General features: G+C 40.0%; 2 protein-coding genes across 2 annotated transcripts in view; one reads left to right on the forward strand and one right to left on the reverse strand.

The window, feature by feature from the left end:
* Positions 1-2,175: 2,175 nt before the first annotated feature.
* On the reverse strand, positions 2,176-6,429 carry cep57l1 (centrosomal protein 57, like 1). Its single transcript, XM_034230783.1, has 11 exons — positions 6,409-6,429; positions 5,831-6,002; positions 5,554-5,736; positions 5,340-5,461; positions 4,904-5,017; positions 4,736-4,813; positions 4,427-4,516; positions 4,259-4,333; positions 3,898-4,160; positions 3,683-3,827; positions 2,176-2,725 (listed from the first exon to the last, which is right to left on the reverse strand). Exons 1-11 carry the CDS (start codon positions 6,427-6,429, stop codon positions 2,525-2,527), a joined length of 1,464 nt encoding a protein of 487 aa, XP_034086674.1. The 3' UTR covers positions 2,176-2,524.
* Positions 6,430-8,706: 2,277 nt separating this feature from the next.
* sesn1 (sestrin 1) overlaps positions 8,707-15,014 on the forward strand; it is a 52,122-nt gene continuing 45,814 nt past the window's right edge. Inside the window, 2 exon segments of the mRNA XM_034231046.1 lie at positions 8,707-8,808; positions 9,421-9,731. Coding sequence (XP_034086937.1) covers positions 9,462-9,731 — 270 coding nt within the window. The 5' untranslated portion in view covers positions 8,707-8,808; positions 9,421-9,461.

The following is a 15,014-nucleotide window of genomic DNA, read 5'->3' on the forward strand; positions in this document are numbered from 1 at the left end:
ACATATATAGTACACACATAACATGTCCGTGTGGGAACAATAGCCCCAACTGTAGTTCCATGTATGAATTATGTCCCAGTGTATTATGTGGTCACCACACACTGCAGCTTTATGTGGGAAAAAGATCTGTAGTTGTTTACAGACATTCTGCTAAGCTAGCCAGTGTTAGCTTTAAATGTAGCCTACGGTATGGTATATCATTAAACTCTAAAAGGAAACAGAAACATAATTCGTTTCAGCCAAATAACTTTATTTGCTGTCATGTAGCAATTGAAACCCAGAGGAACCCACCAATCTGTTCAGAACAACACGATTGGAAAAACAGAGACAGGACACAGGCCGTTTCCCAGGTCACAGCACGTTTCTGCTTATGTAGCAAAAACTGTGGCTTTAAAGGAAATGTCTGTGTTCACCCCAGGTTCACCCTCAAGAATCACAGTCTGTATACACAGTCTGTATACATTCTTAAAAGTGTGTGTGTGTGTGTGTGTGTGTGTGTGTGTGTGTGTGTGGCACCGAGTCACCACTGTTTCCCAGAACCAACGTTTCAGGAACCATTTTTTTTCGGACAACCACATAATTCCTCTCTCGTGACGTGAGTCCATAAAAAACAACCCTGCACAGTATCTGCTGGTAATGGACAGCAATACTACTGCAGCTCTATCACGAACTGCTTATATGAGCTTTTCGCACACTGAAGATACCTTTTTTTCATGGAAACTAGTAACACTAAAACACACTGTGATCAATCTAATCTTGCAATGAGTTGATCAGCATAAGAAGTAATCCCATGTTATGTGCACAATGGATTAATTGTTACATTTTTCATGCATAAATGTCAGGAAATGCTTTTTTCAGGCAGCAAATATGGGTAACTCCTGCTTTTTCTCTTTTAAATCATCTTAAACTGATTATCACTGGATTTTGGACTGTCAAAACAAGACATTTAGACATCGTGCTAGAAACTGTTATAGACATTTGTATTTTTTATGTACGATTATTCAAGAAAGTAATTAGTGTTTATTGATAATAAAAGCAAATAGTTGCAGCATTAAAATGTACAATGTACTTACCTTCATGAGATGTTGGTCATTTATAGGAAATTCTTTGACATACCCACACAAAATGCCTTACACAGACTCTACCCAGCCCTCCTACACACACTGCTATTACAAAGAGGGTCGTCCAGTCACGGGTATCATGGCTGCAGGGTCAGGAGAAATGCTGTTTGTGGGCAATGAGGGCTCTGGACTTGCCTCGGCTAACCTGATTTCTGTGTCCAGTCATGCTCTGTAATCTAATATGGGAGCACAGGAAAACAATGCAATAGGTTTAGTCTCTCTCAGCTCAGTCCATTAGGCCATGCCATGAACTCAGAGGCATGCCAAGAATACCAGGACCAATCCATTTTAGCTAGATAACGCACTGAAATGCTGAGGGCAAAAATAACAATCAGCTGTTTTGTACTTCCATGACCCAGAACCTTGGAAGTTATGGGTGTTGCACTGTTTTAAATAAAGTTTTTTTGACACAACAATTTCTCACCAAAAAAACACTAGCATCTGTGATTTGGATAAGGAGTGACTAAGACAAGCTTTAAAGTTGATAATTCAAAATTGTGACCTCATACAAATGATGACAGGCCTGATAACAAGGAGATAATACAAGAATGTTATGATGCAGCTTCACATATTCATTGCATAAAAGATGGCTGACTCAAAAAAGCAAAATAGCAAGGCCAACCAGGAACTTGTGACCAATCTGAAGAAAAAGTGTAATAGCTATCATTTGAATTTAAACAGAAATGTGACTGTTCTGGCGGTGTGATTTTGCACAATCCTGTGGCAAGAAGCTGTTCCTTCCACTTGTGCACCTCGATCAGAAACCACATCCGTTTGTCCTGTGGCCAGGGCTATATTTACTCAGCTGTCCAACCAGTTGCTATAACAGAGTAAACAAAGTTGATCCATCTCTATTACACACTGTTAAGGACACTAGGATCTTGCTGCTGCACCCATAAATCCATACATTGTTATTTTATTATGCATGAAACTGTAGTGTGATGTAATCCCTCACATTTGTAACATTGACATATGGCTGAGCACTGCCCCCTAGTGTGAGGTTAAAGCAATGAAGCGGTTATAGAAAAACACGTGTGAAACATGAGAAAAAAAATGTACTTACAATATTGAGCGCAAAGGCTTTATTAAAATTAAAATAGATTACTCCAGCTTCATTGGAGATATCATGGTCATTAATTATAAACTATACACTATGTACCCATGTATGTGCATTACTTCATTTAAGTCCATCACCCATTGATTAACAGGTTTAAGGAGAAACACATTATCAAGTCCTGTGGGGAACACAAAAACACTTTATTCCCTCGTTTCAGTTGTTACTAAAAATATCCAAGAGGCCATTTGAAGAGAAGGGAAAACAGACCACAAGGAACCATGGGAGTGTTGTGGTCCAACCAGCTGTAGCATCAAAGCCTGCACACAGAAAGGTCTCTCAGAGAGCCTCATGTTTCCCAGCAGAGGTCGTCCTGTTTTAGTTTGTTTCTGAACTTCTGGGTTTCTCTAAGAAGCTGCAGGTTGTTGTTAGTGGGCCTGCTTTTCTTTCCTTTCTTCGGAGCCTTCACAGGAGAGGGAACAGGAGGCCTGATGCTACTTGGCTTAGTGGTTGTAGGATCCTCAGACCCAGGATGGGTCAATTTGTGGACCTGTGCAGGAGCCAAAGACAGGAAACATTAGATACCTACAGAGTTAGGGATGGAGATCAGCTGACACTACAATACATATGCACCAACAGGTCTGTAGGAGCCATATGTTAAAATGTATAGTTTGATATATTTGAATATTATAATCCATTGTTGTTAGTGCTATTATATCATTTATTTGAACCAGCCGTGTGAAATTGACGGCATAGACGACCGCAGCTGTTCGTGATTACGAGACGTTATAGCCGACGGCAGCTGCTGGTGATTGGCGTATGTGAGGAGGAGAAAGAAGCACAGAGCAACATCGTTTTTTGACCTGAGAAAATATGTGTTTGTATTTGATACCTTTTTGTTTAAGTAAAGAGTCAAACAAACTATCCTGAGACGTATCTTGTTCGAGTCAAACTTATTTGCTACCTGTGAATCGAATTTTGGATTACTGGAACTACAAGGTCGATTGACAGCTAATTGGTCATCTTGGTGAACAGCTAATCAGTCCGTGAAATAAGACATTTTCTTTTGCGAATTTGCACTCCTGTGGCGCAAGATGGTTTCATGTTGCGCACAGAGAGTAACGTCAAAACCACAAACACATCATGTCCTCTTTGTGGGTTCAGTTTTGGAGAAATGTCATGTTAAGTTATTTAATAGACTGTTAAAGTGGAATTGTGTGCTTGGCAACAGCTTGAGTCTATTCCTACTTACTGTATGCTGATATCATTCACATACACGGCAACAGGAAATAAACTACGAAACTGTTCATGTTTACAGTGATATGGTCTCTAGTCAAGGTTTTATTTTTTAACACAAATTGAATTTTATGGACTGAATCGGTAGATCAGACTTTTAAAAGAAATTGGCATTAAAACCAATACTGGACATATTTACATTTCTGTTGGCATACAAGACTTTCACATATCTACCAAGCCTGCCTCTGTGTTGTGGTGAGTTATGCTTTACCGTCTGCTGGTGTTTGCGGAGTTTAGTGATCTGAGCTCCCTTCTCCTCCATCCTGGCGACCAGCCTCTCCAGTTCTCTCTGCAGATCCTGCATCTGCTCGCCATGTTGCATTGCATCTATCTGATGCACCAGCTCCTGATGCTCACTGACAACAAAAACACACAGATTACCAAATGTTAAAGAAAATGTTAAACAGTATAACAAAGCTTACTTACAAGCTCATTTGTCCTAGCTCGTCCTGCAGAGCGAGCAGCAGGTCAGACAGCGAGCCAAGTGACTCATGCGCTCGTTGGGGGTCCCTGTCCGGCTTGTCACAGGTGGTGGAAGATGGAGAGAAGTCCTTTTGGAGGCTTTTCTTGGCCGCACAACCAGACCTTTGCAGAGCGCTCACTCGTTCACACAGCTGGGGCTGATGGTGCTTCATCATGTGAAGGATACTCTGTATGTTGGCGTGGACTGAATGGCTCGGGCTGGTCGACTGCAACAGGAATAGAAAATCAAATTAAATTCAATACAAAAAAAGGAAGAACATTATAATATGGGGTTTGTTATTGCAGAGCATCAGAACTGACTTACCGTTCCTGCAACAAAGGGCATTATTTTGTGCCTTGGGCCGCTTGGTGATGCCAGCTCTTTCTCTCTGGAGATATTCTGGAGATATAAGACAGCTGTTATCATTACAACAACTTTTTTTCTCATAAGATGAATACAGGCAGTTATTGAGTTTATCTGTAAAAAAGCTACCTTGGTGGTCTTTTTTGTTTTCTTCTTTGGCTTTATTTCTTCAGTTGTTGGCAGAGATAATCGCAAGTTGGTGTTCAATTCCTTCTGCAGCTGAGGAGGTGGCAATAGTGGCAACACATTAAAGTCAGTCTTTTTAAGGTTGTGTTGGCATTTAACCATTATTAGACAGTGTAACTTAAAAGCTACTAGACATACAGTATTTTATGATTGCATTTTTTTTAAACTATTGCTAACTTGTTCTGCCTTTTGTGCAAAGAAATGTGCAAATTTGTTTAGCTGATTGAAAAAGTGAAGTGTGTGTGGACTAACCTCGTCTGCTTTCACTTGCACAAGTTTACGCTCATGCTCTTCATGCAGGAGTTTTTGCTCCAGAATGGCAAGCTTTGCCTGAAAGAGAGAAATTGCATTCAAATAATAATCTTATCACTCAGCTTCTAATGATCAGTGTTTAGACAAAATGGTAAAACTGGGAATTACCTCTGCCAGAGTTTGGGTCAGACTCAATTTGATACACTCTGATTCTAGTTTATCTAGCTTCTCACGCTGAGATTGGGAGTTTGAGCTGCTTGGCCGCTGTTTCTGCAGTGAAGCCTTGAGCGGGAGTAAACAGAGATTATATAGACGTAGTAATATACATCCAGAAATGATAGGAATTAATAAAACACAGATTATGATTTTACAAATGTTTGGTACCTCTACCTCACCTAAAAGAGTTATTCAAATCTTGTTTGAAAGATATTGACCCTGTTTTCCACACTATATTTCTCTATATAATGTTAAGTCTGTTTTTTTACTTAAGAGCCTTAGTGGTTATTTTGGTCTGTGCAGTTTTAGCTTGGCTCTGCAAATCGCGCTTCATGCCTGTATGAAAGCTATTTTTGAAAGAAAAGTATTAGTTGAATGTTTTAATTACCTGATTCTCCTTTAGGGCATACCTCTCCTTCTTAGCGTTTTCAACCATCTTCCTCATGTAGTCCAGCTGCTTCTCAAGAACCTTACACCGAGCCTCTGCAGACTGCAGCTTTGAGTCCAACTCTGTTATCATGAAAACAGATACAACTATTACAAACACAGAAAAAAACGTTGCATTTGCCGTGGCCATTCCCTCTGACGCCTTCATCACTTACCTTTCCTGCCAGAGTTTTCTGTCTCAGGCACGCTTGCTGCTGTTTGACTGGGTACTGATGCCGTGACTTGTTGATGCTTCTGAACATCGTGGGAATATTGACTATAGCTCTTTTCGGCTTGCTTCCTCTCCAGCTCCAATCGCCTGATTTTCTCCTGGAGGGTCTTCAGTGCATCAACAACAGCTGAAATAAATAAAGGTGGACTTAAAATTGTGGAAGGTGGATATAAATATAACTCATTGTACAAGGTAGCTACAGACAAAAGTATTTCCCATACCTGTGCTGTCAATATTAGCTTTGGTCTGAGACCCTCGAGGGCTGGTTATCTGTGGTTCCATGCAGATTGATGAGTGAGCCTGAAACTCCAGCTGTCTTGCTAGTGATCGCATCCGGTCTGGAGGCTGGTAATAGCTCCCAATGTAACTGTTTTTGGAGGGTGAGTCCAATGTCTACAGACAAAAGGGTAGAGAAGGTTAATCAACGAATAACTGTTTGGTCAATACAAAACAAGCTATTAATAAGTGCCTATTAAAAGTTCCCACAGCCCAAGATGAGGTCTAAGAACATGTATAACTAACGTAATCCAAGCTTTCTGCAAACGTTAACATTACGGAAGCTAAAACCAACCGTTCTGTTTACAAATAACACTTCGATAATAAGTTATCTTATCAAAAATCAGTAAAGCCCTTTGCAACTACCCTCTTGTAAACGAAGCTCGATAAACATACCCAACAAAATCAGTAGAAAAGCTCTTTCAGATAACCTCAAATTAGCAGCCAACGCCGGTTTGGCGAAAGTAAACAATGTTAGAGCTAATTTGTTAGCAACAACCGCAGCTAACGGATGATTCGTTACCTGGTTCTGATAAGTCTCCATTTGGTGACATGAGGTGTCTAGTCCCTACACAATAATAATATGTTTATATATAGTAATAATATTCTTCGACTGCTTGGTTTTTCTGTTACAAGCTGACTGATTTCTTCGAGCCACTCAGTTGTGCTGCTGTCACCGACATGCAGTCCGCACTTTTTAAATTTCCCTCCTCTTTGCCGCCTTCATCACATTGGTTCCGCCTTCCCTGTTTGCTTCCTTAACGACGTCCCGTTCCTGTGTCTCATTCTTTTTAAACAAGATTACCACAGACTGTATTTTAAAGATATCTGATAAAGACGCCATGATACGTTATTATAATACATCCGAAAGTAGTCACCTTCCACCATAAACAAACAATTCTAGGCCTTCAGGCATTTGGCACTGATTCAAACTGGCAACTCTCCTAAGGATGCTTGCAGAAAATACATGTTTGAGATTAAATGTCGTGAAAGCCCATTGTGTTTATAATAATACCCTTACCCAAACCTAAATCGAAAACCTTGCGAAAACCTTTGGTAGAAGTAAAACATGGCGATAGCTAGGATTGTATATATCTTAAAGAGTATTGCATGCAGCATTTATTGAAAAGAACACGTCTTTTAGACAATTTCTAGAGACAATGCAGAAAAAGTAACTAAAAGCCTTTATTTTTTGAGAAAGTGTTACAAATGTTAAGTGTACATGGAGAAAGCAATCCCCCTAAAGTTGAGGTCGACATAGTATTGTAGGCCTATATTATCCAGTGTTCATTTGAACTAAAACATGGCAAATGTGACCATGTTCTCTACCACATAAACACAAATCTCAGGACATTACCTCAGTGTCTGCAGTGACTGCCTGGATTAAAATAAGTGTTTAAGAAAGAACCCCTCATAGACTGCAAAATAGGAAGTTGAAATCCAAATGTTATGCTGAGATGTCATCATTCTCAACAACAACATAATAGTTGAGCGTTCTTGAAGCAATCTTCTGATCATTTATGATTGTTGGTTAGTAAAGTGCCTTTGGCTAGTAAATGATTTAGTCATCCAGTAAACATTTGCACAGAATTATGCAAATAGCCTGCTGCAGCTAAAGGCATAGATGCTGCACCAGGAGAAATACATATTTTTCTGTAACTCTGGTTCTGTATTTCCGTTCCTCTGCAGGTTTGAGCAATGTTTTTCAAAGTTTTCTGTTTGCTCGTCTTGCAGAAAATCACCCTTGTCGATAACAAAAACTTGCATGGCATCCGTATCCAATTTTAACTTCTTACAGATCATTTTACCTGTCTGTGATACATTTGATTAACTATTTTATATTTGGATGAAGTAAAAATATTTGTTGAATGTTTTTTAAAAGGCATTATAGTTCAACGATAAATATATACATTTTAAATCTAAAATACTTCTTCATAGTTCACATCTAATCTCACACATTGTATGTAGTCATGTGTTTAAGACTATATATGCACTAAGAGTTAAACATGTTCTCCTTTGTGAGTTTGTTTGTGTGTTTATGTGTGTGTGTGTGTGTGTGTGTGTGTGTGTGTGTGTGTGTGTGTATATATCTGTGTGTCTGTGTGTGTGTCTGTGTGTGTGTCTGTGTGTGTGTCTGTGTGTGTGTGTCTGGGTTCTGAAATGCATTTCAAATAAGCAATTTTTTCTTGATTTGCCTTTGATATTGTGTTTAGGTCAGGGGTTACTTTCATCTAATTAAATTGTGTGAATGCATTTTTATGGGTATTCTGTTAGATGTTGCAAATCTTTTCAAGACACTTCTTATATCTTTCTAATCATTTATTTTTTGTTGATATTTCACAGTACTGAGACTATATGTTTTAAATGTATTCAAGGGACACATAGGCCCAATGAAGGGGTCCATGGTATATTCTCTGTCTTGTATACATCGTTTGCTGAAAAACACATTTAAGATACTCTGGTTTAGTTCAACACAAATGAGGGTAAATCTCATATGAATGGAAATGTACCACAACAACATATCTCCCTCTCTCTATCAGTCTCTCTCTCAGTATGTTCTGATAAACAAGAAAGGGGGGGGGGGGGGGGGGCTGCTGCCCGCGAAATGTATGACGGGAGATGTAGTTCTTAAGTGCCACCATCCACAAGACACCTCGAACGAAGAGAACTCAACTCCCATAAAACCTTCTCCCGCTAGCTGGAAATAAATCTTCAACCAATCATTTGTCAGAATGTCACAAGGTGCCGCCCTATAATTCCAAGGGTCTCCTCTCATTGAACATCCTGTTCTGCCAATCAAATGTTTACCATAAAGTTGTTGCCTCCTGTCGTTTCTACCCTGGGACCTATGCCTGGGACTAACGTTACTGGTCAGTGCTGTGGCTGCAAGGCGCCCCGTAACAGAAGACCTGCTCCGGATAAAGTGAGTATTTGAGAATGACACTTTTTGTTTTTGACTCACAGTGAAAGGTTGATGTGTAGGAATGTTGTTTTGACCGTGGTTCTTGTGTACTTTTACTGCTGTCTTTGTTAACTGGCTGCTTGAAAACCTTGACACGAAAGGAAGAAAATAGCAGATTGAATGGACTCACTGACAAGTTAAAACAACCTCAATTCATTGTTGTTTTAAAAAAGTATGTGCAATCATTCTTTAATTCATAATAATGGTGGCTTGTAACATCAATATAGCGTATGTTAACCTGGCTTGTTTTTTTGGAATTTGGTATCCGACCAAACATTTGTATTTTCAACATGCTGTATTTATGCCAGAGCCTGTCTTTTTGTGGTAAATACCCATGATTGACAGTCAACAAATCCGATAACAAAACATGGTATGAATGGCCAGGTTTTTAAATTAAATATTCCCTTTGAAAATAAATATTTATACCCTGGTGGTATCTATACATTTGGATTTAGTGTGATGTCAGTGTGTTGATGTTTGACACTGAATGACATTACATGTGCATGCCTTTTATAAAGATAGTTTAGTTCATCCTGTGATGTAAACAATTTAATGTCTTATTTTTTTGCACAGCCTTTTGTAAGACAGCACAAACGTTAGCCCTACATCAAAAGATGGAAGTGCAGGATCAGGAGTCTCTGGGGCGATGGGAAGAGCTCGGCAGCCGGGATGCCATCTCCAGAACTGAAGCCATGGAGAACATCCGCCAGGACGTCATGAGGAGAGTGGAGACCATCAGACCCATTACAACATTGGCTCCAGCATCGAAAAGCCCTCTTAAAAGTGACCTGAATGACATCCTGGCTCACCTTCTCATGCTGACCAAGCGCTGTCCCTTCGATGACGTCAAGGAGCAATGCGTCCGGATTCTACAGGGCGTCCAGGTAGGAGATTCATACAGAAAACAATGACACGGTCAGCTTCCTGTTCTATGTTGCTTTAAGCTGCACCAGGCTGTCATATGTCCTTTGATACTAGTGCCAAAGGTATTGTTTGGCTGCCATCTAGTCCTCTCCTCACCTCTTCATAAGCATTGCAAACATTGTGGCTGAGTCACGGCGTAGAGGAAATCCAATGCATGTTTAGTCAAGTGGGTTACATTCAATGGCATGATGAGAGACCATGAACTCATTAACACTCGAACACTAGAAGAGCCAAGCATTTGCCAATCCAGCCCTCCACTACATGCATACATGCACAGAGAATATATGTACACAGGTATAAGATGGGTGTAACATTACATGGAATATGTACAGCCTTCTAACATCAGTGTCAGCAATATCTGTATGCCACGCAGTTTTTTAGGGTGTATTGCAGATGTGTTGGTAGGGTGCAATTTGGATTCAGGTCACGGCATGTAGCTGCATTTGATTTTGTATGCATGCTGGTTTTAATTCTTTCTGAACCAGCCTTATTGTCTGATCTGTGCTAACACTGATAAACCCCGAAAGAAGTAGACCAGCCTTTAAATACATTCTTATTCATGATGAATATTTTTATGATTAACAATTGTGTAAACAGTTTTCATTTAATAGATTTTGTCAGTCAAAATTACCCCTTGCAGAGAACAAAAACAAATATTAGTCCAGCCTGCAGCGTGGTTTAAGCTGTGGCCTGTTGTCCTTAATGAGTCCTCTTATAATCAACAAAATTAAGCCTGACTATTTTTGATGGCCTGCAATGGTGTTATTCTGAGGAAATGGACTGTTTGGCAGCGCCATTAATTCCTGTTTGTGCGGAAGTGTTTTTGGAAGATGCCGTAGAGGGGCAGGGAGAGATGAGAGGGAGAAAGCTGCTTTGCAGGTTTAACAGTGCTCCGCAGTACACACCGTCTGGTATTTTTGAGTTATGCTAAGCTGCATTTGCTATGGACTTGCCAAAGGGTGCATTTATGAGCCCAATGGGGCAGCTCATGTTGTTCTGGTCCCACAGTTGAACACCCCCCTGACCAGTTCACCCACAAACACACACATACCTTTCTCATGTTGTCAGGGATGGAAGGGGGTAAGGAGGGGGCTTGGGCTCAGACAGACCTCTAATTCCGGCAGATCCGCTGATTAAAGACAAAATCTTTGAAAGCACAGACAGTGCTTTCCTCATAGTGACCCCCTCCTCTCGAAGAGGAAGCCCCCCTGACTAGTGAGAATAACGTCTCTTAATACTCTCGGCTTTGAGATGGCCTGGAACCATGTTTTTGCCCAATGTGTATAATATTCTGCACATTTCTTCTTGGAAAGTAAATCCAATATTTATTTTTGTATAAAAGGGGAATGTCCGTGGGTAGAGTGCTTAATTCAAACAAATACATTTCAGGCACACTGGTTAAAAAAAGCCTTTATTAATATGTCCTAGTACAAAAATAGGGCTAATGCGTATGACATGCTTACACAAACTTGGGAGAAAAACACTTTTCCTTTATATTGGAACTGCCCAAAAAATAAACATGTCTCTTAATTAACATTGATGAATCCATTAAAAAAAACACATTTTGTTTTTACGACAAGGCATCAGTACCCCAAAATACATCTTTTTTTATAGGACAGAGCTAGGCTAGTTCTTTCTCCGAGTTTCCATTTGTTATGCTAATCTAGGGTTACATGATAATGGTTGTTTCCTTATCATTAATGTTCAAATAGAAGAGTGGTTTGGACAGTTTTCCCCCGTCTTACTCTTGGCAAGAAAGCACATTATATTGTACAACTGTTTATTTTATATAATATGCAATGTTTGTTTTACATGCTGCTGCAATGAAAACATTTGCCAATTTAGGATTAATAAAGTATATTTTATCTTGTCATAGAAGTGGTTTTCCAAAAATGTCGATTATTTCTTTTTCTTTGTTGCAATAATAGTTGCACATGGTAAAATAGAGTTCAGAAACGTCATCTGAGGCCACAGGCCGTCCTCCGCTCCTGGCTGTTACCTCATTTGCCTTTTTTGCAATCTGAGTCGTTGCTTGTTTTTCAAGGCACACTGTGAATATGCAGGTCAAGCTGTGTTCACAGTTATAAGAATAGGCTTGTGGGTTTGAATGTTTGCCTTGCTATGTTGCCCCAATATTTCGGAGTCCTAAAGGTCACAGGGTCACGGCTGAAAATAGGGTTCTATGTGCGGGCAAAGGTCTGGTTCCCACATGGTGTCTTTGTGTAGGGATCTATTGGGGTGAACATACGAGGGTCAAAATCACTTACCTGTGCAATCCTGCATGTACGGTCAGCATGCCGAGACAGAGGGTCATCCTGGGACTTGTGAAGGCGGTTGACCTCGCTGAGCTTCATTGAACTTTAGGAATTCATAACCATGGGTGAAGACAAATGCATACAAACCACGAAAGAGACAATAGTGAGTGTTTGTTCTGAGTCTATGAAAGGGGTGGGCAGACTCCATCGTCCCTCTCTCTCCGGTCACCATGTTCCCTTGCTGCATGAAAGGAGCCTAGTCTTGGGTAACTTGACAGAGACAGAGAGGGGTTTCTTTGTGTTATGTAATTACTCCATTGAGCCCTCCACCCTAACTTGAATTTGGAGCCACTCTCAAAGATCAACCTGTTTTTGTGATTCAGCCGGTGCTTCCTATATTTTGAGGATTTTTCCCATATCTGCACCCTACAGGGATGATATTATGTACCTGTAGAGAAGGCACAGTAAAGACCAACTGGACTTAGTGTCTCTTTGAATTTGATTCAGTCCACTTCTGAGTCATTTCTAGGTATTTCCTTACATTACTGCAGAAAACCCCCAAGATTTGAGGCTTGTTCTACAGCCAAGTGTTACTTATCCTAATGTCCCAATACACAATTCAGCATTGTACAGAAGTGCATAGCCCCAGTTTGTGCCTCTCAAGTATTATCATAACAAACTAAGCCACAGAGCTAAGCATCGGTTTTCTTGGCAATCTTTCAAAAAACCAGTGGGTGTTTGACAACATTAAATGCATTTTAAAACGTATTTACAGAATCCTCAAAGACTCCTTTGTCCATAGGGATTACAAATATTCTGTATGCTGTGCAGTAAAGATGATTTTAATCCCATTTCTCAAATTTGGACTCCTATTTATATGTTTCTTCTACGTAAAAAAGATGGTAACGTTATTATAAGTGATGTGAAACACATTTATATTTTCTTTTATATTCTACAAAGTGAGCTTCCACATCACTATTGTTTTTCTTCGATGCAGGCAAAGGTTTTCGATGTTTACGTTGCTCCTTATTCTTTTTACACATACTTATTTAGCTTATTTGGGACATTCAGGAGGACTGAGCAGCCCATAGTAATAAACACATATGTGTGATTAATTAAGTGAAACGAATTCCTGGATCTGGCCTCCTCCCAGAATAACCCAGAACACATTTCTGTCTCCACATGAACATTTGGGAGGGTCTCCAGCGCCCCAGATATGACCTCTGATATTGATCACATTACTTTTTTATGATTGATTAATTAATATCAGGAGCATGATGTCACTCATACAGATTGTAAGGGTGTGCACTGCCTTCAATCTGTGTATCAAGGTCCAGATCAAGCCTGAAATATGTGTTGCTGGATAATCACTGTAATACAATCCTCATTTGAATTGGACTTTTAAATGTTTCTACTATTTGATGTTGTTTTCATCCCTTCTTTCTGATTGATTGGTTGGTGTCACGGTGGATTTCTGTTGCAAAGCCTTTCCATAGGTGGCATGCTTATGGTGAGGCTGTATGGACAAACTTGACTAAAAAGGATCGTAGAGTGTTAAAGTCCACTCTTACTGTCCCAATGACAACTTCTCTCCTTTCATGTTTTTGTGCATGAATGTGTTTATGTATACTGTATGTGTCAGGGGGTTTGTGTGCATGCCTCCAGTCCTCTCCGGGCTACCTCTGCTTACTCTGTAAATAAAGTGAGGAGGACCCATGGAGAGAGAGTCTTGTGGTCTCGACAGGTCGGCTGGATTATGGGCGATCTCAGCTCGAACCAGGTCAGACAAACTGCATGTCGAGGGGGGAGAGAAAGCAGCAGCAGCACAGCAGCAGGCAGTGACCTTTAGCACAGTAAGTGTACAGTGCTCCGTGGATATGGAGGACGTGATAGGGAAATAAATCTGTGGATTTACAGCTGCCAGCAGCTGGGCAGAGTGATGGGTGGATATGAGACGGGTTGGACTGTGTACAGAGTGTGGGATGTTCAATCTCACTAAGCTGCATGAAGCTTTATGTGGCTGTCATATTGTAGCCACTTAAGGTTTTTCTATAGCCTACTAATTCTAGCCTCTCTTAATATGAATGTTTTCGGCCCTGCTGATGCTGAAACTGGTGATCATAGCTGCTCTTCTTTGATGCATTTTATCTTCTTTTCTGATGCTTTTGTTAAGTTATTGTTCAATTTTGAGCCATTAGAATGTTTTATAAAGTATTTCACATATTTCTTTAGCTTCTCGCCAGGATTTGCTGCTTTTGTTTGCTTTATATCACTTAACTGAATACCTTTTGGGTTTATGACAGTTAGACAATAGATTTTTGGAAACTGTTGTGGACATTTTATAGACCAAACAATTAGTTATTGGATTGTTCTAGTGCAGTAGCAGTTATATGTTTCAGCCCCTGGTATAATTGACTTTATCATCATAGAGAGTGTAATTCTTTAGTCTCTCAAAAGTGTTAAGAAAACAGAGTGATTGGCTTTGCAATTTAAGATATGAGTTTAAAACAACCAATAATGAATAAGTCTATAATGCATAAGTCTCAATTTGTTGGTGTGTAGTTGACTGCGTAGAAAAAAAAACGTTACAATACAACATCTTGACTTTCCAGCACCAAAATCCAGTTTTTCCAGGATAAGAGAGACCATTTTCTAACATGCTAGGAAAGAATACTAATACACAAGCCCCCACTTTGATCCTACAACACAGACAGACCCCCCCCTTCCAGCCAGTGCAGCATGCTGTAGACTCAGGAAGACTGGTGAGGAGGGGGCATGTGGGAAGTGTGCAACTAGGTCACTGTCAATCCTGTGGTAAGCCTGAATAAATGATTTTTAAAAAGCCCCATCCTCCATGTTTATCATTAATACAAGTTAATTAAATGCATTCAACACTTTCCTGTAGGAAGAAAACAAGGAATATTTAAGTTGTTGTAACAGCTGTTCCTATAAAACATGTTAAGGCTGTTATCCTGGCACTGAGCACTG

Source organism: Gymnodraco acuticeps, unplaced genomic scaffold, assembly GCF_902827175.1.
Source record: "Gymnodraco acuticeps unplaced genomic scaffold, fGymAcu1.1, whole genome shotgun sequence".
In the NCBI taxonomy this organism is placed as follows: Eukaryota; Metazoa; Chordata; class Actinopteri; order Perciformes; family Bathydraconidae; genus Gymnodraco; species Gymnodraco acuticeps.